At 43.0% G+C, this 22,727-nt stretch overlaps 1 protein-coding gene across 1 annotated transcript in view; it reads right to left on the reverse strand.

Moving 5' to 3' along the window:
- Positions 1 to 22,727, reverse strand: part of ap5z1 (adaptor related protein complex 5 subunit zeta 1) — a gene marked incomplete at its 5' end in the record, with an annotated part of 92,295 nt that overhangs the window by 55,572 nt on the left and 13,996 nt on the right. The window contains 8 exons of the mRNA XM_065016952.1: positions 826 to 923; positions 1,031 to 1,158; positions 12,870 to 12,988; positions 14,599 to 14,741; positions 18,198 to 18,224; positions 18,373 to 18,524; positions 18,642 to 18,804; positions 22,628 to 22,665. Coding sequence (XP_064873024.1) covers positions 826 to 923; positions 1,031 to 1,158; positions 12,870 to 12,988; positions 14,599 to 14,741; positions 18,198 to 18,224; positions 18,373 to 18,524; positions 18,642 to 18,804; positions 22,628 to 22,665 — 868 coding nt within the window. The remainder of the gene's footprint in view (positions 1 to 825; positions 924 to 1,030; positions 1,159 to 12,869; positions 12,989 to 14,598; positions 14,742 to 18,197; positions 18,225 to 18,372; positions 18,525 to 18,641; positions 18,805 to 22,627; positions 22,666 to 22,727) is intronic.

Below are 22,727 nucleotides of genomic sequence, written 5' to 3' on the forward strand. Positions count from 1 at the left end.
CATGTACACATTACCTCAACTAACCTGTACCCTTCACCCCTACCTACATGTACACATTACCTCAACTAACCTGTACCCTTCACCCCTACCTACATGTACCCTTCACCCCTACCTACATGTACCCTTCACCCCTACCTACATCTACCCTTCACCCCTACCTACATGTACCCTTCACCCCTACCTACATGTACCCTTCACCCCTACCTACATGTACACATTACCTGTATGTGTGATACGGTGTGTGTCCTGACCAGTGTGTGTGTGTGTGTGTGTGTACTGACCAGTGTGTGTGTGTACTGACCGGTGTGTGTGTGTGTGTACTGACCAGTGTGTGTGTGTCCTGACCAGTGTGTGTGTGTGTGTCCTGACCAGTGTGTGTGTGATACGGTGTGTGTACTGACCAGTGTGTGTGTGTGTACTGACCGGTGTGTGTGTGTGTCCTGACCAGTGTGTGTGTGATACGGTGTGTGTACTGACCAGTGTGTGTGTGTACTGACCAGTGTGTGTGTGTGTGTCCTGACCAGTGTGTGTGTGATACGGTGTGTGTACTGACCAGTGTGTGTGTGTGTACTGACCGGTGTGTGTGTGTGTCCTGACCAGTGTGTGTGTGATACGGTGTGTGTCCTGACCAGTGTGTGTGTGATACGGTGTGTGTCCTGACCAGTGTGTGTGTGTGTACTGACCGGTGTGTGTGTGTGTCCTGACCAGTGTGTGTGTGATGCGGTGTGTGTCCTGACCAGTGTGTGTGTGATACGGTGTGTGTACTGACCAGTGTGTGTGTGTGTGTGTGTGTGTGTGTACTGACCAGTGTGTGTGTGTACTGACCGGTGTATCTCTGCAGTGTATTTGGGGATGTTGAGCAACAGACTGCTTCTCTCCAACAGCACCAACACCAGCTGGGCCAGCAACCTCTCATCTGATACCTACACACACACACACACACACACACACACATCTAAGCTGTACTTATATACACAAAATACATGTTTTATCTCTGACTTATTCTGGTTGTAGCCTGTGTGTGTGTTACCGTGGTAACTGTGTTGAAGTAGACATGCAGCAGCACTGGAACACTTTGAGCTGATTGGATGACTCTGGACCAATCAGCTGCCTCCATCAGCAGGTCATGGAGCACACTCAGTCTGTCCATGGTATCACCTGGGGAGAAATACAGTTATATTACAGTAGTGGCAGTACAGTAGTAGTGGCATTACAGTAGTGTTATTACAGTAGTGGTATTACAGTAGTAGTGGTATTATAGTATTACAGTAGTGGCATTACAGTAGTGGTATTACAGTAGTAGTGGTATTATAGTATTACAGTAGTGGCATTACAGTAGTGGCATTACAGTATTACAGTAGTGGCATTACAGTAGTGGCATTACAGTATTACAGTAGTGGCATTACAGCATTACAGTAGTGGCATTACAGTAGTGGCATTACAGTAGTGGCGTTACAGTAGTGGCATTACAGTAGTGGCATTACAGTAGTGGCATTACAGTAGTGGTATTACAGTATTACAGTAGTGGCATTACAGTAGTGGCATTACAGTAGTGGCATTACAGTATTACAGTAGTGGCATTACAGCATTACAGTAGTGTTATTACAGTAGTGTTATTACAGTAGTGATATTACAGTAGTGGCATTACAGTAGTGGCATTACAGTATTACAGTAGTGGCATTACAGTATTACAGTAGTGGCATTACAGTATTACAGTAGTGGCATTACAGTAGTGGCATTACAGTAGTGGTATTACAGTAGTGGCATTACAGTAGTGGTATTACAGTAGTGTTATTACAGTAGTGGCATTACAGTAGTGGCATTACAGTAGTGGCATTACAGTAGTGGCATTACAGTAGTGGTATTACAGTAGTGTTATTACAGTATTACAGTAGTGTTAGTAGTGGCATTACAGTAGTGTTATTACAGTAGTGGCATTACAGTAGTGTTATTACAGTAGTGATATTACAGTAGTGGCATTACAGTAGTGGCATTACAGTATTACAGTAGTGGCATTACAGTAGTGGCATTACAGTAGTGGCATTACAGTAGTGGCATTACAGTAGTGGTATTACAGTAGTGTTATTACAGTAGTGGCATTACAGTAGTGGTATTACAGTAGTGGCATTACAGTAGTGGCATTACAGTATTACAGTAGTGGCATTACAGTAGTGGCATTACAGTAGTGGTATTACAGTAGTGACATTAAGTAGTGGCATTAAGGGTAGTGGCATTACAGTAGTGTTATTACAGTATTGGCATTACAGTAGTGGCATTACAGTAGTGTTATTACAGTATTGGCATTACAGTAGTGGTATTACAGTAGTGGCATTACAGTAGTGGCATTACAGTAGTGGCATTACAGTAGTGTTATTACAGTAGTGGCATTACAGTATTACAGTATTACAGTAGTGGCATTACAGTATTACAGTAGTGGCATTACAGTAGTGGCATTACAGTAGTGGCATTACAGTAGTGATATTACAGTAGTGGCATTACAGTAGTGGCAGTACAGTATTACAGTAGTGTTATTACAGTAGTGGTATTACAGTAGTGGTATTACAGTAGTGGTATTACAGTAGTGGCATTACAGTAGTGATATTACAGTAGTGGCATTACAGTAGTGGCATTACAGTAGTGGCATTACAGTAGTAGTGGTATTATAGTATTGCAGTAGTGGCATTACAGTAGTAGTGGTATTACAGTAGTGGCATTACAGTAGTGGCATTACAGTATTACAGTATTACAGTAGTGGCATTACAGTATTACAGTAGTGGCATTACAGTAGTGGCATTGCAGTAGTGGCATTACAGTATTACAGTATTACAGTAGTGGCATTACAGTATTACAGTAGTGGCATTACAGTAGTGGCATTACAGTAGTGGTATTACAGTAGTGGCATTACAGTAGTGTTATTACAGTAGTGATATTACAGTAGTGGTATTACAGTAGTGGCATTACAGTAGTGGCATTACAGTAGTGGCATTACAGTATTAGAGTAGTGGTATTACAGTAGTGGTATTACAGTAGTGGCATTACAGTAGTGGCATTACAGTATTAGAGTAGTGGTATTACAGTAGTGGTATTACAGTAGTGGCATTACAGTAGTGGCATTACAGTAGTGGCATTACAGTAGTGATATTACAGTAGTGGCATTACAGTATTAGAGTAGTGGTATTACAGTAGTGGCATTACAGTAGTGGCATTACAGTAGTGGCATTACAGTAGTGTTATTACAGTAGTGATATTACAGTATTAGAGTAGTGGTATTACAGTAGTGGTATTACAGTAGTGTTATTACAGTAGTGGTATTACAGTAGTGGCATTACAGTAGTGGCATTACAGTATTACAGTAGTGGCATTACAGTAGTGTTATTACAGTAGTGGTATTACAGTAGTGGCATTACAGTAGTGGCATTACAGTAGTGGCATTACAGTATTAGAGTAGTGGCATTACAGTAGTGGCATTACAGTAGTGGCATTACAGTAGTGGCATTACAGTAGTGTTATTACAGTAGTGATATTACAGTATTAGAGTAGTGGTATTACAGTAGTGGTATTACAGTAGTGGTATTACAGTAGTGGCATTACAGTAGTGGCATTACAGTAGTGATATTACAGTAGTGGCATTACAGTATTAGAGTAGTGGTATTACAGTAGTGGCATTACAGTAGTGGCATTACAGTAGTGGCATTACAGTAGTGGCATTACAGTATTACAGTAGTGGCATTACAGTAGTGGCATTACAGTATTACAGTAGTGGCATTTCAGTAGTGGTATTACAGTAGTGGCATTACAGTAGTGGTATTACAGTAGAGGCATTACAGTATTAGAGTAGTGGTATTACAGTAGTGGCATTACAGTAGTGGCATTACAGTAGTGGCATTACAGTATTACAGTAGTGGTATTACAGTAGTGGCATTACAGTAGTGGTATTACAGTAGTGGCATTACAGTAGTGGCATTACAGTATTACAGTAGTGGTATTACAGTAGTGGCATTACAGTATTAGAGTAGTGGCATTACAGTAGTGGCATTACAGTAGTGGCATTACAGTAGTGGCATTACAGTATTACAGTAGTGGCTTTACAGTAGTGGCATTACAGTAGTGGCATTACAGTAGTGGCATTACAGTAGTGGCATTACAGTAGTGGCATTACAGTATTACAGTAGTGGTATTACAGTAGTGGCATTACAGTATTACAGTAGTGGCATTACAGTAGTGGCATTACAGTATTACAGTAGTGACATTACAGTAGTGGCATTACAGTATTACAGTAGTGGCATTACAGTAGTGGTATTACAGTAGTGGCATTACAGTAGTGGCATTACAGTAGTGGCATTACAGTAGTGGTATTACAGTAGTGGTATTACAGTAGTAGTATTACAGTAGGGGCATTACAGTAGCGGCATTACAGTAGCGGCATTACAGTAGTGGCATTACAGTAGTGGCATTACAGTAGTGGCATTACAGTAGTGGCATTACAGTATTACAGTAGTGGCATTACAGTAGTGGCATTACAATATTGGTATTACAGTAGTGTTATTACAGTAGTGTGATTACAATAGTGGTATTATAGTATTGGCATTACAGTAGTGTTATTACAGTAGTGGCATTACAGTAGTGGCATTACAGTATTACAGTAGTGGTATTACAGTAGTGTTTTACAGTAGTGGTATTACAGTAGTGGCATTACAGTAGTGGCATTACAGTAGTGGCATTACAGTATTACAGTAGTGGTATTACAGTAGTGTTTTACAGTAGTGGTATTACAGTAGTGGCATTACAGTAGTGGCATTACAGTAGTGGCATTACAGTAGTGGCATTACAGTAGTGGTTTTACAGTAGTGGTATTACAGTAGTGGCATTACAGTAGTGGCATTACAGTAGTGGCATTACAGTATTACAGTAGTGGCATTACAGTAGTGTTTTACAGTAGTGGTATTACAGTAGTGGCATTACAGTAGTGGCATTACAGTAGTGGCATTACAGTATTACAGTAGTGTTTTACAGTATTGGCATTACAGTAGTGTTATTACAGTAGTGGCATTACAGTAGTGGCATTACAGTAGTGGCATTACAGTAGTGTTTTACAGTAGTGGCATTACAGTAGTGGCATTACAGTAGTGGCATTACAGTAGTGGCATTACAGTAGTAGTATTACAGTAGTAGTATTACAGTAGTGGCATTACAGTAGTGGCATTACAGTAGTGGCATTACAGTATTACAGTAGTGTTTTACAGTATTGGCATTACAGTAGTGTTATTACAGTAGTGGTATTACAGTAGTGGCATTACAGTAGCGTTTTACAGTAGTGTTTTACAGTATTGGCATTACAGTATTACAGTAGTGGCATTACAGTAGTGGCATTACAGTATTACAGTAGTGTTTTACAGTATTGGTATTACAGTAGTGGTATTACAGTAGTGGCATTACAGTAGTAGTATTACAGTAGTGGCATTACAGTAGTGGCATTACAGTATTACAGTAGTGGCATTACAGTAGTGGCATTACAGTATTACAGTAGTGGCATTACAGTAGTGGCATTACAGTATTACAGTAGTGGCATTACAGTAGTGGCATTACAGTATTAGAGTAGTGGTATTACAGTAGTGGCATTACAGTATTAGAGTAGTGGTATTACAGTAGTGGTATTACAGTAGTGGCATTACAGTAGTGGCATTACAGTATTAGAGTAGTGGTATTACAGTAGTGGTATTATAGTATTACAGTAGGTGTATTACAGTAGTGGTATTATAGTAGTACAGTAGTAGTGGTATTATAAGTAGTGGTATTATAGTATTATAGTTGTGGTATTATTGTAGTGGTGGTATTATAGTAGTAGTGGTAGTACAGTAGTAGTGGTATTATGGGTAGTGGAATTATAGTTGTGGTATTATAGTAGTAGTGGTATTACAGTAGTACAGTAGTAGTGGTATTACAGTATTATAGTTGTGATATTATAGTAGTAGTGGTATTACAGTAGTGGTATTACAGTAGTAGTGGTATGACAGTATTATAGTAGTGGTATTACAGTAGTAGTGGTATTATAGTAGCGGTATTACAGTAGTAGTGGTATTACAGTATTATAGTAGTGGTATTACAATAGTAGTGGTATTACAGTATTATAGTAGTGGTATTAGTACCAGTAGTGGGATCTCTCCAACTTCCGGCGCCGACAGAGATGGCCGCCTCGCTTCGCGTTCCTAGGAAACTATGCAGTTTTTTGTTTTTTTACGTGTTATTTCTTACATTAGTACCCCAGGTCATCTTAGGTTTCATTACATACAGTCGAGAAGAACTACTGAATATAAGATCAGCGCCAACTCACCATCAGTACGACCAAGAATATGTTTTCCGCGACGCGGATCCGGTGTTCTGCCTTACAAACAGGACAACGGAATGGATCGCATGCAGCGACCCAAGAAAACGACTCCGAAAAAGAGGGAAACGTAGCGGTCTTCTGGTCAGACTCCGGACAAGGGCACATCGCGCACCACTCCCCAGCATTCTTCTTGCCAATGTCCAGTCTCTTGACAACAAGGTTGACGAAATCCGAGCAAGGGTAGCATTCCAGAGGGACATCAGAGACTGCAACGTTCTCTGCTTCACGGAAACATGGCTTACTGGGAAGACGCTATCCGGGGCGGTGCAGCCAACGGATTTCTCCACGCATCGCGCCGACAGAAACAAACATCTTTCTGGTAAGAAGAGCGGCGGGGGCGTATGCCTCATGACTAACGAGACATGGTGTGATGAAGGAAACATACAGGAACTCAAATCCTTCTGTTCACCTGATTTAGAATTCCTCACAATCAAATGTAGACCGCATTATCTTCCAAGAGAATTCTCTTCGATTATAATCACAGCCGTATATACCCCCCCCCCCCAAGCAGACACATCGATGGCTCTGAACTAACTTTATTTAACTCTTTGCAAACTGGAAACCATTTATCCGGAGGCTGCATTCATTGTAGCTGGGGATTTTAACAAAGCTAATCTGAAAACAAGACCCTAACCCTAACCCTAAATTTTATCAGCATATCGATTGCGCAACCAGGGGTGGTAAAACCTTGGATCATTGTTACTCTAACTTCCGCGACGCATATAAGGCCCTGCCCCGCCCCCCTTTCGGAAAAGCTGACCACGACTCCATTTTGTTGATCCCTGCCTACAGGCAGAAACTTAAACAAGAGGCTCCCATGCTGAGGTCTGTCCAACGCTGGTCAGACCAAGCTGACTCCACACTCCAAGACTGCTTCCATCACGTGGACTGGGACATGTTTCGTATTGCGTCATATAAAAATATTGACGAATACGCTGATTCGGTGTGCGAGTTCATTAGAACGTGCGTTGAAGATGTCGTTCCCATAGCAACGATAAAAACATTCCCTAACCAGAAACCGTGGATTGATGGCAGCATTCGCGTGAAACTGAAAGCGCGAACCACTGCTTTTAATCAGGGCAAGGTGTCTGGCAACATGACCGAATACAAACAATGCAGCTATTCCCTCCGCAAGGCTATTAAACAAGCTAAGCGTCAGTACAGAGACAAAGTAGAATCTCAATTCAACGGCTCAGACACAAGAGGCATGTGGCAGGGTCTACAGTCAATCACGGACTACAAGAAGAAACCCAGCCCAGTCACGGACCAGGATGTCTTGCTCCCAGGCAGACTAAATAACTTTTTTGCCCGCTTTGAGGACAATACAGTGCCACTGACACGGCCTGCAACGAAAACATGCGGTCTCTCCTTCACTGCAGCCGAGGTGAGTAAGACATTTAAACGTGTTAACCCTCGCAAGGTTGCAGGCCCAGACGGAATCCCCAGCCGCGCCCTCAGAGCATGCGCAGACCAGCTGGCCGGTGTGTTTACGGACATATTCAATCAATCCCTATACCAGTCTGCTGTTCCCACATGCTTCAAGAGGGCCACCATTGTTCCTGTTCCCAAGAAAGCTAAGGTAACTGAGCTAAACGACTACCGACCCGTAGCACTCACTTCCGTCATCATGAAGTGCTTTGAGAGACTAGTCAAGGACCATATCACCTCCACCCTACCTGACACCCTAGACCCACTCCAATTTGCTTACCGCCCAAATAGGTCCACAGACGATGCAATCTCAACCACACTGCCCTAACCCACCTGGACAAGAGGAATACCTATGTGAGAATGCTGTTCATCGACTACAGCTCGGCATTCAACACCATAGTACCCTCCAAGCTCGTCATCAAGCTCGAGACCCTGGGTCTCGACCGCCCTGTGCAACTGGGTACTGGACTTCCTGACGGGCCGCCCCCAGGTGGTGAGGGTAGGCAACAACATCTCCTCCCCCGCTGATCCTCAACACGGGGGCCCCACAGGTGCGTTCTGAGCCCTCTCCTGTACTCCCTGTTCACCCACGACTGCGTGGCCACGCACGCCTCAACTCAATCATCAAGTTTGCGGACGACACAACAGTGGTAGGCTTGATTACCAACAACGACGAGACGGCCTACAGGGAGGAGGTGAGGGCCCTCGGAGTGTGGTGTCAGGAAAATAACCTCACACTCAACGTCAACAAAACTAAGGAGATGATTGTGGACTTCAGGAAACAGCAGAGGGAACACCCCCTATCCACATCGATGGAACAGTAGTGGAGAGGGTAGCAAGTTTTAAGTTCCTCGGCATACACATCACAGACAAACTGAATTGGTCCACTCACACTGACAGCGTCGTGAAGAAGCGCAGCAGCGCCTCTTCAACCTCAGGAGGCTGAAGAAATTCGGCTTGTCACCAAAAGCACTCACAAACTTCTACAGATGCACAATCGAGAGCATCCTGGCGGGCTGTATCACCGCCTGGTACGGCAACTGCCCGCCCTCAACCGTAAGGCTCTCCAGAGGGTAGTGAGGTCTGCACAACGCATCACCGGGGGCTACTGCCCTCCAGGACACCTACACCACCCGATGTTACAGGAAGGCCATAAAGATCATCAAGGACATCAACCACCCGAACCACTGCCTGTTCACCCCGCTATCATCCAGAAGGCGAGGTCAGTACAGGTGCATCAAAGCTGGGACTGAGAGACTGAAAAACAGCTTCTATCTCAAGGCCATCAGACTGTTAAACAGCCACCATTGACTGGCTGCTGCCAACACACTGTCATTGACACTGACCCAACTCCAGCCACTTTAATAATGGGAATTGATGGGAAATGATGTAAATATATCACTAGCCACTTTAAACAATGCTACCTTATATAATGTTACTTACCCTACATTATTCATCTCATATGCATACGTATATACTGTACTCTACATCATCGACTGCATCCTTATGTAATACATGTATCACTAGCCACTTTAACTATGCCACTTTGTTTACTTTGTCTACATACTCATCTCATATGTATATACTGTACTCGATACCATCTACTGTATGCTGCTCTGTACCATCACTCATTCATATATCCTTATGTACATATTCTTTATCCCCTTACACTGTGTATAAGACAGTAGTTTTAGAATTGTTAGTTAGATTACTTGTTGGTTATCACTGCATTGTCGGAACTAGAAGCACAAGCATTTCGCTACACTCGCATTAACATCTGCTAACCATGTGTATGTGACAAATACAATTCGATTTGATTTGATTTGATTTACAGTAGTAGTGGTATTACAGTATTATAGTAGTGGTATTACAGTATTATAGTAGTGGTATTACAATAGTAGTGGTATTACAGTATTATAGTAGTGGTATTACAGTATTATAGTAGTGGTATTACAGTATTAGAGTAGTGGTATTACAGTATTAGAGTAGTGGTATTACAGTAGTAGTGGTATTACAGTATTATAGTAGTGGTATTACAGTATTATAGTAGTGATATTATAGTATTACAGTAGTAGTGGTATGACAGTAGTAGTGGCATTATAGTAGTGGTATTACAGTATTACAGTAGTAGTGGTATTACAGTGTTATAGTAGTGGTATTACAGTAGTAGTGGTATAATAGTAGTAGTGGTATTACAGTATTATAGTAGTGGTATTACAGTAGTGGTATTATAGTATTACAGTAGTAGTGGTATTATAGTATTATAGTAGTGGTATTATAGTATTGGTATTACAGTAGTAGTGGTATTATAGTAGCGGTATTACAGTAGTAGTGGTATTATGGTAGTGGTATTACAGTATTACAGTAGTGGTATTACAGTAGTAGTGGTATTACAGTATTATAGTAGTGGTATTACAGTATTATATTGGTAGTGGTATTACAGTATTATAGTAGTGGTATTACAGTAGTAGTAGTATTACAGTAGTGGTATTATAATACTATTGGTATTACAGTAGTAGTGGTATTACAGTAGTATTAGTGTTACAGTAGTAGTGGTATTACAGTAGTATTAGTGTTACAGTAGTAGTGGTATTACAATATTATAGTACTATTGGTATTACAGTAGTAGTGGTATTACAGTAGTAGTGGTATTACAGTAGTATTAGTGTTACAGTAGTAGTGGTATTACAGTAGTATTAGTGTTACAGTAGTAGTGGTATTACAGCAGTAGTGGTATTACAGTAGTAGTGGCATTATAGCAGTGGTATTACAGTATTACAGTAGTAGTGGTATTATAGTAGTGGTATTACAGTATTACAGTAGTAGTGGTATTATAGTAGTGGTATTACAGTAGTAGTGGCATTATAGCAGTGGTATTACAGTATTACAGTAGTAGTGGTATTATAGTAGTGGTATTACAGTATTACAGTAGTAGTGGTATTATAGTAGTGGAATTATAGTAGTACAGTAGTAGTGGTATTACAGTAGTAGTGGTATTACAGTAGTACAGTAGTAGTGGTATTACAGTAGTAGTGGTATTACAGTAGTACAGTAGTAGTGGTATTACAGTAGTAGTGGTATTACAGTAGTAGTGGCATTATAGTAGTGGTATTACAGTATTACAGTAGTAGTGGTATTACAGTAGTATTAGTGTTACAGTAGTAGTGGTATTATAGTAGTATTAGTGTTACAGTAGTAGTGGTATTATAGCATTACAGTAGTAATATTACAATGGTATTATAATATTAGTAGTGGTATTACAGTAGTACAGTAGTAGTGGTATTACAGTAGTAGTGGTATTATAGTGGTATTATAGAATTACAGTAGTAATATTACAGTAGTGGTATTACAGTAGTACAGTAGTAGTGGTATTACAGTAGTAGTGGTATGACAGTAGTAGTGGTATTACAGTAGTACAGTAGTAGTGGTATTACAGTAGTAGTGGTATTATAGTAGTACAGTAGTAGTGGTATTACAGTAGTACAGTAGTGGTATTACAGTAGTACAGTAGTAGTGGTATTACAGTAGTAGTGGAATTATAGTAGTACAGTAGTAGTGGTATTACAGTAGTACAGTAGTGGTATTATAGCATTACAGTAGTAATATTACAGTAGTGGTATTACAGTAGTACAGTAGTAGTGGTATTACAGTAGTACAGCAGTAGTGGTATTACAGTAGTACAGTAGTAGTGGTATTACAGTAGTAGTGGTATTATAGTAGTACAGTAGTAGTGGTATTACAGTAGCATTACAGTAGTAATATTACAGTAGTGGTATTATAGTAGTAGAGTAGTAGTGGTATTACAGTAGTAGTGGTATTACAGTAGTACAGTAGTGGTATTATAGCATTACAGTAGTAATATTACAGTAGTGGTATTATAGTAGTACAGTAGTAGTGGTATTACAGTAGTTGTGGAATTATAGTAGTACAGTAGTAGTGGTATTACAGTAGTACAGTAGTGGTATTATAATATTACAGTAGTAATATTACAGTAGTGGTATTATAGCATTACAGTAGTAATATTACAGTAGTGGTATTATAGCATTACAGTAGTAATATTACAGTAGTGGTATTATAGTAGTACAGTAGTAGTGGTATTACAGTAGTAGTGGTATTATAGTAGTACAGTAGTAGTGCTATTACAGTAGTAGTGGTATTATAGTAGTACAGTAGTAGTGGTATTACAGTAGTAGTGGTATTATAGTAGTACAGTAGTAGTGGTATTATAGTAGTACAGTAGTAGTGGTATTACAGTAGTAGTGGTATTATAGTAGTACAGTAGTAGTGGTATTACAGTAGTAGTGGTATTATAGTAGTACAGTAGTAGTGGTATTACAGTAGTGGTATTATAGCATTACAGTAGTAATATTACAGTAGTGCTATTATAGCATTACAGTAGTAATATTACAGTAGTGGTATTATAGCATTACAGTAGTAATATTACAGTAGTGGTATTATAGTAGTACAGTAGTAGTGGTATTACAGTAGTAGTGGTATTACAGTAGTACAGTAGTGGTATTATAGCATTACAGTAGTAATATTACAGTAGTGGTATTATAGTAGTACAGTAGTAGTGGTATTACAGTAGTAGTGGTATTACAGTAGTACAGTAGTGGTATTACAGTAGTACAGTAGTAGTGGTATTACAGTAGTAGTGGAATTATAGTAGTACAGTAGTAGTGGAATTACAGTAGTACAGTAGTGGTATTATAATATTACAGTAGTAATATTACAGTAGTGGTATTATAGCATTACAGTAGTAATATTACAGTAGTGGTATTATAGTAGTACAGTAGTAGTGGTATTACAGTAGTAGTGGTATTACAGTAGTACAGTAGTGGTATTACAGTAGTACAGTAGTAGTGGTATTACAGTAGTAGTGGAATTATAGTAGTACAGTAGTAGTGGTATTACAGTAGTACAGTAGTGGTATTATAATATTACAGTAGTAATATTACAGTAGTGGTATTATAGCATTACAGTAGTAATATTACAGTAGTGGTATTATAGCATTACAGTAGTGGTATTATAATATTACAGTAGTTTGTGACATTACCAGACCCTGCCTCCCCTCTCAACAGGAACAGGAAGAGGCCTCTATGGGCGGGGCTTCGGAAAGCTTCCAGCGATGACAGACCACGCCCCCCTGGCTCAGACACAGGGAAGCATGCAGACCTGACAAGCACAGATCACCATGTTACATTTCTATTCTGCTCTGATGTTTCCCTGAAATGCTTCTAGGAACATTGTGTATGTTATTGATTTGTTATTACACCATCTTACAGAGATACTTTACACACATCAACGTAGAATACACTACGTATTTATTGTGTATGTTATTGATTTGTTATTACACCATCTTACAGAGATACTTTACACACATCAACGTAGAATACACTACGTATGTATTGTGTATGTTATTGATTTGTTATTACACCATCTTACAGAGATACTTTACACACATCAACGTAGAATACACTATGTATGTATTGTGTATACAGTTGAACTCGGAAGTTTACATACACTTAGGTTGGATTTTCAAACTATAGTTTTGGCAAGTCGGTTAGGACATCTACTTGGTGCATGACACAAGTCATTTTTCCAACAATTGTTTACAGACAGATTAATTCACTGTATCACAATTCTAGTGGGTCAGAAGTTTACATACACTAAGTTGACTGTGCCTTTAAACAGCTTGGAAAATTCCAGACAATTACATGGTTTTAGAAGCTTCTGATTGACTCAGATTGTGTCAATTAGCCTATGAATGTACTTTGGTGTGAAAAGAGTACAAAAGTATCTATATCCACAGTAAAACGAGTCCTATATCGACATAACCTGAAAGGCCTGCTCAGCAAGGAAGAAGCCACTGCTACAAAACTGCCATAAAAAAGCCAGACTACGGTTTGCAACTGCACATGGGGAGAAAGATCGTACTTTTTGGAGAAATGTCCTCTGGTCTGATGAAACAAAAATAGAACTGTTTGGCCATAATGACCATCGTTATGTTTGGAGGAAAAAGGGGGAGGCTTGCAAGCCGAAGAACACCATCCCAACCGTGAAGCACGGGGGTGGCAGCATCATGTTGTGGGGCTGCTTTGCTGCAGGAGGGACTGGTGCACTTCACAAAATAGATGGCATCATGAGGCAGGAAAATTATGTGGATGTATTGAAGCAACATCTCAAGACATCAGTCAGGTAGATAAAGCTTGATCGGAAATCGGTCTTCCAAATGGACATTGACCCCAAGCATACTTCCAAAGTTGTGGCAAAATGGCTTAAGGACAACAAAGTCAAGGTATTGGAGTGGCCATCACAAAGCCCTGACCTCAATCCCAGAGAAGATTTGTGGGCGAGCAAGTTGGCCTACAAACCTGACTCAGTTACATCAGCTCTGTCAGGAGGAATGGGCCAAAATTCACCAAACTTACTGTGGGACGTTTGTGGAAGGCTACCCGAAACGTTTGACCCAAGTTAAACAATTTAAAGGCAACGCAACCAAATACTAATTGAGTGAATGTAAACTTCTGACCCACTGGGAATGTGATGAAAGAAATTAAAGCTGAAATACATAATTGTCTCTACTATTATTCTGACATTTCACATTCTTAAAATAAAGTGGTGATCCTAACTGACCTAAGACAGGGAATGTTTACTAGGATTAAATGTCAGGAATTGTGAAAAACTAAGTTAAAATTTATTTGGCTAAGGTGTATGTAAACTTCAGAGTTCAACTGTATAAGCATTCTATCTCTACGTGTGTGTGTGTGTGTGTGTGTGTGTACCTGAGCTGCAGGGTGAGAGCAGCAGTGAGACAGGGCAAGTCCAGTAGAGAGTGCAGCAGCTCAACTGCAGTCCCAGCTGTGACCAGAGAGGGCAGCACATCCACATAGTCAGATACCAGGCCTGGACTGTCCCACGCTAGGAACTACAACACATCACATAGTCAGATACCAGGCCTGGACTGTCCCACGCTAGGAACTACAACACATCACATAGTCAGATACCAGGCCTGGACTGTCCCACGCTAGGAACTACAACACATCACATAGTCAGATACCAGGCCTGGACTGTCCCACGCTAGGAACTACAACACATCACATAGTCAGATACCAGGCCTGGACTGTCCCACGCTAGGAACTACAACACATAGTCAGATACCAGGCCTGGACTGTCCCACGCTAGGAACTACAACACATAGTCAGATACCAGGCCTGGACTGTCCCACGCTAGGAACTACAACACATCACATAGTCAGATACCAGGCCTGGACTGTCCCACGCTAGGAACTACATCACATAGTCAGATACCAGGCCTGGACTGTCCCACGCTAGAAACTACAACACATAGTCAGATCCCAGGCCTGGACTGTCCCACGCTAGGAACTACAACACATAGTCAGATACCAGGCCTGGACTGTCCCACGCTAGAAACTACAACACATAGTCAGATACCTGGCCTGGACTGTCCCACGCTAGGAACTACAACACATCACATAGTCAGATACCAGGCCTGGACTGTCCCACGCTAGGAACTACAACACATAGTCAGATACCAGGCCTGGACTGTCCCACGCTAGGAACTACAACACATAGTCAGATACCAGGCCTGGACTGTCCCACGCTAGGAACTACAACACATCACATAGTCAGATACCAGGCCTGGACTGTCCCACGCTAGGAACTACAACACATCACATAGTCAGATACCAGGCCTGGACTGTCCCACGCTAGGAACTACATCACATCACATAGTCAGATACTAGGCCTGGACTGTCCCACGCTAGGAACTACAACACATAGTCAGATACCAGGCCTGGACTGTCCCACGCTAGGAACTACAACACATAGTCAGATACCAGGCCTGGACTGTCCCACGCTAGGAACTACAACACATCACATAGTCAGATACCAGGCCTGGACTGTCCCACGCTAGGAACTACAACACATAGTCAGATACCAGGCCTGGACTGTCCCACGCTAGGAACTACAACACATAGTCAGATACCAGGCCTGGACTGTCCCACGCTAGGAACTACAACACATAGTCAGATACCTGGCCTGGACTGTCCCACGCTAGGAACTACAACACATAGTCAGATACCAGGCCTGGACTGTCCCACGCTAGGAACTACAACACATAGTCAGATACCTGGCCTGGACTGTCCCACGCTAGGAACTACAACACATCACATAGTCAGATACCAGGCCTGGACTGTCCCACGCTAGGAACTACAACACATCACATAGTCATATACCAGGCCTGGACTGTCCCACGCTAGGAACTACATCACATCACATAGTCAGATACCAGGCCTGGACTGTCCCACGCTAGGAACTACATCACATCACATAGTCAGATACCAGGCCTGGACTGTCCCACGCTAGGAACTAATAACTACAAGAACCCGGCGTCAGATACCAGACTAGAACCCGGCGTGATGTGATGTGTGTTACCTTGAGCAGGCTAGGGAAGTAGTGTGTTACCTTGAGCAGGCTAGGGAAGTAGTGTGTTACCTTGAGCAGGCTAGGAAGTAGTGTGTTACCTTGAGCAGGCTAGGAAGTAGTGGGTTACCTTGAGCAGGCTAGGGAAGTAGTGTGTTACCTTGAGCAGGCTAGGGAAGTAGTGTGTGTTACATACAGAACTTGAGCAGGCTAGGGAGTAGTGTGTTACCTTGAGCAGGCTAGGGAAGTAGTGGGTTACCTTGAGCAGGCTAGGGAAGTAGTGTGTTACCTTGAGCAGGCTAGGGAAGTAGTGTGTTACCTTGAGCAGGCTAGGGAAGTAGTGTGTTACCTTGAGCAGGCTAGGGAAGTAGTGAGTTACCTTGAGCAGGCTAGGGAAGTAGTGTGTTACCTTGAGCAGGCTAGGAAGTAGTGTGTTACCTTGAGCAGGCTAGGGAAGTAGTGTGTTACCTTGAGCAGGCTAGGGAAATGGTGTGTGTAACCTTGAGCAGGCTAGGGAAGTAGTGTGTTACCTTGAGCAGGCTAGGGAAGTAGTGTGTTACCTTGAGCAGGCTAGGGAAAGGTGTGTGTAACCTTGAGCAGGCTAGGGAAGTAGTGTGTTACCTTGAGCAGGCTAGGGAAGTAGTGTGTTACCTTGAGCAGGCTAGGGAAGTAGTGTGTTACCTTGAGCAGGCTAGGGAAGTAGTGTGTTACCTTGAGCAGGCTAGGGAAGTAGTGTGTTACCTTGAGCAGGCTAGGGAAGTAGTGTGTTACCTTGAGCAGGCTAGGGAAGTAGTGTGTTACCTTGAGCAGGCTAGGGAAGTAGTGTGTTACCTTGAGCAGGCTAGGGAAGTAGTGTGTTACCTTGAGCAGGCTAGGGAAGTAGTGTGTTACCTTGAGCAGGCTAGGGAAGTAGTGTGTTACCTTGAGCAGGCTAGGGAAGTAGTGTGTACCTTGAGCAGGCTAGGAAAGGTGTTACCTTGAGCAGGCTAGGGAAGTAGTGTGTTACCTTGAGCAGGCTAGGGAAAAGTGTGTGTACCTTGAGCAGGCTAGGGAAGTAGTGTGTTACCTTGAGCAGGCTAGGGAAGTAGTGTGTTACCTTGAGCAGGCTAGGGAAATGGTGTGTGTAACCTTGAGCAGGCTAGGGAAGTAGTGTGTTACCTTGAGCAGGCTAGGGAAGTAGTGTGTTACCTTGAGCAGGCTAGGGAAAAGGTGTGTGTAACCTTGAGCAGGCTAGGGAAGTAGTGTGTTACCTTGAGCAGGCTAGGGAAGTAGTGTGTTACCTTGAGCAGGCTAGGGAAGTAGTGTGTTACCTTGAGCAGGCTAGGAAGTAGTGTGTTACCTTGAGCAGGCTAGGGAAGTAGTGTGTTACCTTGAGCAGGCTAGGGAAGTAGTGTGTTACCTTGAGCAGGCTAGGGAAGTAGTGTGTTACCTTGAGCAGGCTAGGGAAGTAGTGTGTTACCTTGAGCAGGCTAGGAAGTAGTGGGTTACCTTGAGCAGGCTAGGGAAGTAGTGTGTTACCTTGAGCAGGCTAGGGAAGTAGTGTGTGTTACCTTGAGCAGGCTAGGGAAGTAGTGGGTTACCTTGAGCAGGCTAGGGAAGTAGTGTGTTACCTTGAGCAGGCTAGGGAAGTAGTGTGTTACCTTGAGCAGGCTAGGGAAGTAGTGTGTTACCTTGAGCAGGCTAGGGAAGTAGTGTGTTACCTTGAGCAGGCTAGGGAAGTAGTGTGTTACCTTGAGCAGGCTAGGGAAGTAGTGTGTTACCTTGAGCAGGCTAGGGAAGTAGTGTGTTACCTTGAGCAGGCTAGGGAAGTAGTGTGTTACCTTGAGCAGGCTAGGGAAGTAGTGTGTTACCTTGAGCAGGCTAGGGAAGTAGTGTGTTACCTTGAGCAGGCTAGGGAAGTAGTGTGTTACCTTGAGCAGGCTAGGGAAGTAGTGTGTTACCTTGAGCAGGTTAGGGAAGTAGTGGGTTACCTTGAGCAGGCTAGGGAAGTAGTGGGTTACCTTGAGCAGGCTAGGGAAGTAGTGGGTTACCTTGAGCAGGCTAGGGAAGTAGTGGGTTACCTTGAGCAGGCTAGGGAAGTAGTGTGTTACCTTGAGCAGGCTAGGGAAGTAGTGTGTACAGTGGTACAGAGGAGTGGAGCTGCAGCTGATTGGCTCTGATGAAGGACAGCGTCTCGTGGGCCAGATAGGGGTCGTTGAAACACTCTGCTGGGAGAACACCAAACACACACCTCCACACACACTCACTGTCCACCGCTGCAGTCTCCCCTACACACACACACACACACACAAACACAGTAAGTACACACGAGCTCTATCCTCCACACGTGCACACACACACACACTAGCTCTATCCTCCACATGTGCACACACACACCTCCTCACCGTGGTTCAGGTAGAACTGAGCGATGGGCAGGAGGACTCTGCTGCAGGACAGGTCAGAGTTCAGACGGCCGAACAGTGACTTAACACACGGGAACGCACGATACACACACCCTGCGTCCTCCACACACACACCGTCCAGGATACGCACGGCCTCCACCAAGCACTGACACACACACACACACACACACACACACACACACACACACACACACGAGAGAGAGAGGACAGGGTTACTACAGCAGTATAACAGGTATAACAGGGTTACTACAGCAGTATGACAGGGTTACTACAGCAGTATGACAGGGTTACTACAGCAGTATGACAGGGTTACTACAGCAGTATGACAGGGTTACTACAGCAGTATGACAGGGTTACTACAGCAGTATGACAGGGTTACTACAGCAGTATGACATGGTTACTACAGCAGTATGACAGGGTTACTAGAGCAGTATAACAGGGTTACTACAGCAGTATAACAGGGTTACTACAGCAGTATGACAGGGTTACTACAGCAGTATGACAGGGTTACTACAGCAGTATGACAGGGTTAGTTACTACAGCAGTATGACAGGGTTACTACAGCAGTATGACAGGGTTACTACAGCAGTATGACAGGGTTACTACAGCAGTATGACAGGGTTACTACAGCAGTATGACAGGGTTACTACAGCAGTATAACAGGGTTACTACAGCAGTATGACAGGGTTACTACAGCAGTATGACAGGGTTACTACAGCAGTATAACAGGTATAACAGGGTTACTACAGCAGTATGACAGGGTTACTACAGCAGTATGACTGTGTGATTGTAGGGAACAGGGTCACTACAGCAATATAACAGGGTTACTACAGCAGTATGACAGGGTTACTACAGCAGTATGACAGGGTTACTACAGCAGTATGGCAGGGTTACTACAGCAGTATGACAGGGTTACTACAGCAGTATGACAGGGTTACTACAGCAGTATAACAGGGTTACTACAGCAGTATGACAGGGTTACTACAGCAGTATGACAGGGTTACTACAGCAGTATGACAGGGTTACTACAGCAGTATGACAGGGTTACTACAGCAGTATGACAGGGTTACTACAGCAGTATGATAGGGTTACTACAGCAGTATGACAGGGTTACTACAGCAGTATAACAGGGTTACTACAGCAGTATGACAGGGTTACTACAGCAGTATGACAGGGTTACTACAGCAGTATGACAGGTTACTACAGCAGTATGACAGGGTTACTACAGCAGTATGACAGGGTTACTACAGCAGTATGACTGTGTGATTGTAGGGGACAGGGTTACTACAGCAGTATGACAGGGTTACTACAGCAGTATGACAGGGTTACTACAGCAGTATGATAGGGTTACTACAGCAGTATAACTGTGTGTGATTGTAGGGGACAGGGTTACTACAGCAGTATGACAGGGTTACTACAGCAGTATGACAGGGTTACTACAGCAGTATAACAGGGTTACTACAGCAGTATGACAGGGTTACTACAGCAGTATGACAGGGTTACGACAGCAGTATAACAGGGTTACTACAGCAGTATGACAGGGTTACTACAGCAGTATGACAGGGTTACTACAGCAGTATGACAGGGTTACTACAGCAGTATGACTGTGTGATTGTAGGGGACAGGGTTACTACAGCAGTATGACAGGGTTACTACAGCAGTATGACAGGGTTACTACAGCAGTATGATAGGGTTACTACAGCAGTATAACTGTGTGTGATTGTAGGGGACAGGGTTACTACAGCAGTATAACAGGGTTACTACAGCAGTATGACAGGGTTACTACAGCAGTATGACAGGGTTACTACAGCAGTATGATAGGGTTACTACAGCAGTATAACTGTGTGTGATTGTAGGGGACAGGGTTACTACAGCAGTATAACTGGGTTACTACAGCAGTATAACTGTGTGTGATTGTAGGGGACAGGGTTACTACAGCAGTATAACTGTGTGTGATTGTAGGGGACAGGGTTACTACAGCAGTATGACAGGGTTACTACAGCAGTATGACAGGGTTACTACAGCAGTATGACAGGGTTACTACAGCAGTATGATAGGGTTACTACAGCAGTATAACTGTGTGTGATTGTAGGGGACAGGGTTACTACAGCAGTATGACAGGGTTACTACAGCAGTATGACAGGGTTACTACAGCAGTATGATAGGGTTACTACAGCAGTATAACTGTGTGTGATTGTAGGGGACAGGGTTACTACAGCAGTATGACAGGGTTACTACAGCAGTATGACAGGGTTACTACAGCAGTATGACAGGGTTACTACAGCAGTATGACAGGGTTACTACAGCAGTATAACTGTGTGTGATTGTAGGGGACAGGGTTACTACAGCAGTATAACTGGGTTACTACAGCAGTATAACTGTGTGTGATTGTAGGGGACAGGGTTACTACAGCAGTATAACTGTGTGTGATTGTAGGGGACAGGGTTACTACAGCAGTATAACTGTGTGTGATTGTAGGGGACAGGGTTACTACAGCAGTATAACTGTGTGTGATTGTAGGGGACAGGGTTACTACAGCAGTATGACAGGGTTACTACAGCAGTATAACTGTGTGTGATTGTAGGGGACAGGGTTACTACAGCAGTATAACTGTGTGATTGTAGGGGACAGGGTTACTACAGCAGTATAACTGTGTGATTGTAGGGGACAGGGTTACTACAGCAGTATAACTGTGTGATTGTAGGGGACAGGGTTACTACAGCAGTATGACAGGGTTACTACAGCAGTATAACTGTGTGTGATTGTAGGGGACAGGGTTACTACAGCAGTATAACTGTGTGTGATTGTAGGGGACAGGGTTACTACAGCAGTATAACTGTGTGTGATTGTAGGGGACAGGGTTACTACAGCAGTATGACAGGGTTACTACAGCAGTATGACAGGGTTACTACAGCAGTATAACTGTGTGTGATTGTAGGGGACAGGGTTACTACAGCAGTATGACAGGGTTACTACAGCAGTATAACTGTGTGTGATTGTAGGGGACAGGGTTACTACAGCAGTATAACTGTGTGTGATTGTAGGGGACAGGGTTACTACAGCAGTATAACTGTGTGTGATTGTAGGGGACAGGGTTACTACAGCAGTATAACTGTGTGTGATTGTAGGGGACAGGGTTACTACAGCAGTATAACTGTGTGTGATTGTAGGGGACAGGGTTACTACAGCAGTATAACTGTGTGTGATTGTAGGGGACAGGGTTACTACAGCAGTATGACTGTGTGTGATTGTAGGGGACAGGGTTACTACAGCAGTATGACAGGGTTACTACAGCAGTATAACAGGGTTACTACAGCAGTATAACTGTGTGTGATTGTAGGGGACAGGGTTACTACAGCAGTATAACTGTGTGTGATTGTAGGGGACAGGGTTACTACAGCAGTATAACTGTGTGTGATTGTAGGGGACAGGGTTACTACAGCAGTATAACTGTGTGTGATTGTAGGGGACAGGGTTACTACAGCAGTATGACAGGGTTACTACAGCAGTATAACTGTGTGTGATTGTAGGGGACAGGGTTACTACAGCAGTATAACTGGGTTACTACAGCAGTATAACTGTGTGTGATTGTAGGGGACAGGGTTACTACAGCAGTATAACTGTGTGTGATTGTAGGGGACAGGGTTACTACAGCAGTATAACTGTGTGATTGTAGGGGACAGGGTTACTACAGCAGTATGACAGGGTTACTACAGCAGTATGACTGTGTGTGATTGTAGGGGACAGGGTTACTACAGCAGTATGACAGGGTTACTACAGCAGTATAACTGGGTTACTACAGCAGTATAACTGGGTTACTACAGCAGTATAACTGTGTGTGATTGTAGGGGACAGGGTTACTACAGCAGTATGACAGGGTTACTACAGCAGTATAACTGTGTGTGATTGTAGGGGACAGGGTTACTACAGCAGTATAACTGTAAGTGATTGTAGGGGTTGTAGCTCACTGCTTTCTGTAGCTCTGTGTCTGTTCTCTTCAGCGCCTCTGAAACAGAAGAAAACAGTCTTTACTGTTCAACACTGGGTTAGGGGTTAACACAGGGTTAG

This window comes from Oncorhynchus nerka, unplaced genomic scaffold (assembly GCF_034236695.1).
Source record: "Oncorhynchus nerka isolate Pitt River unplaced genomic scaffold, Oner_Uvic_2.0 unplaced_scaffold_720, whole genome shotgun sequence".
In the NCBI taxonomy this organism is placed as follows: Eukaryota; Metazoa; Chordata; class Actinopteri; order Salmoniformes; family Salmonidae; genus Oncorhynchus; species Oncorhynchus nerka.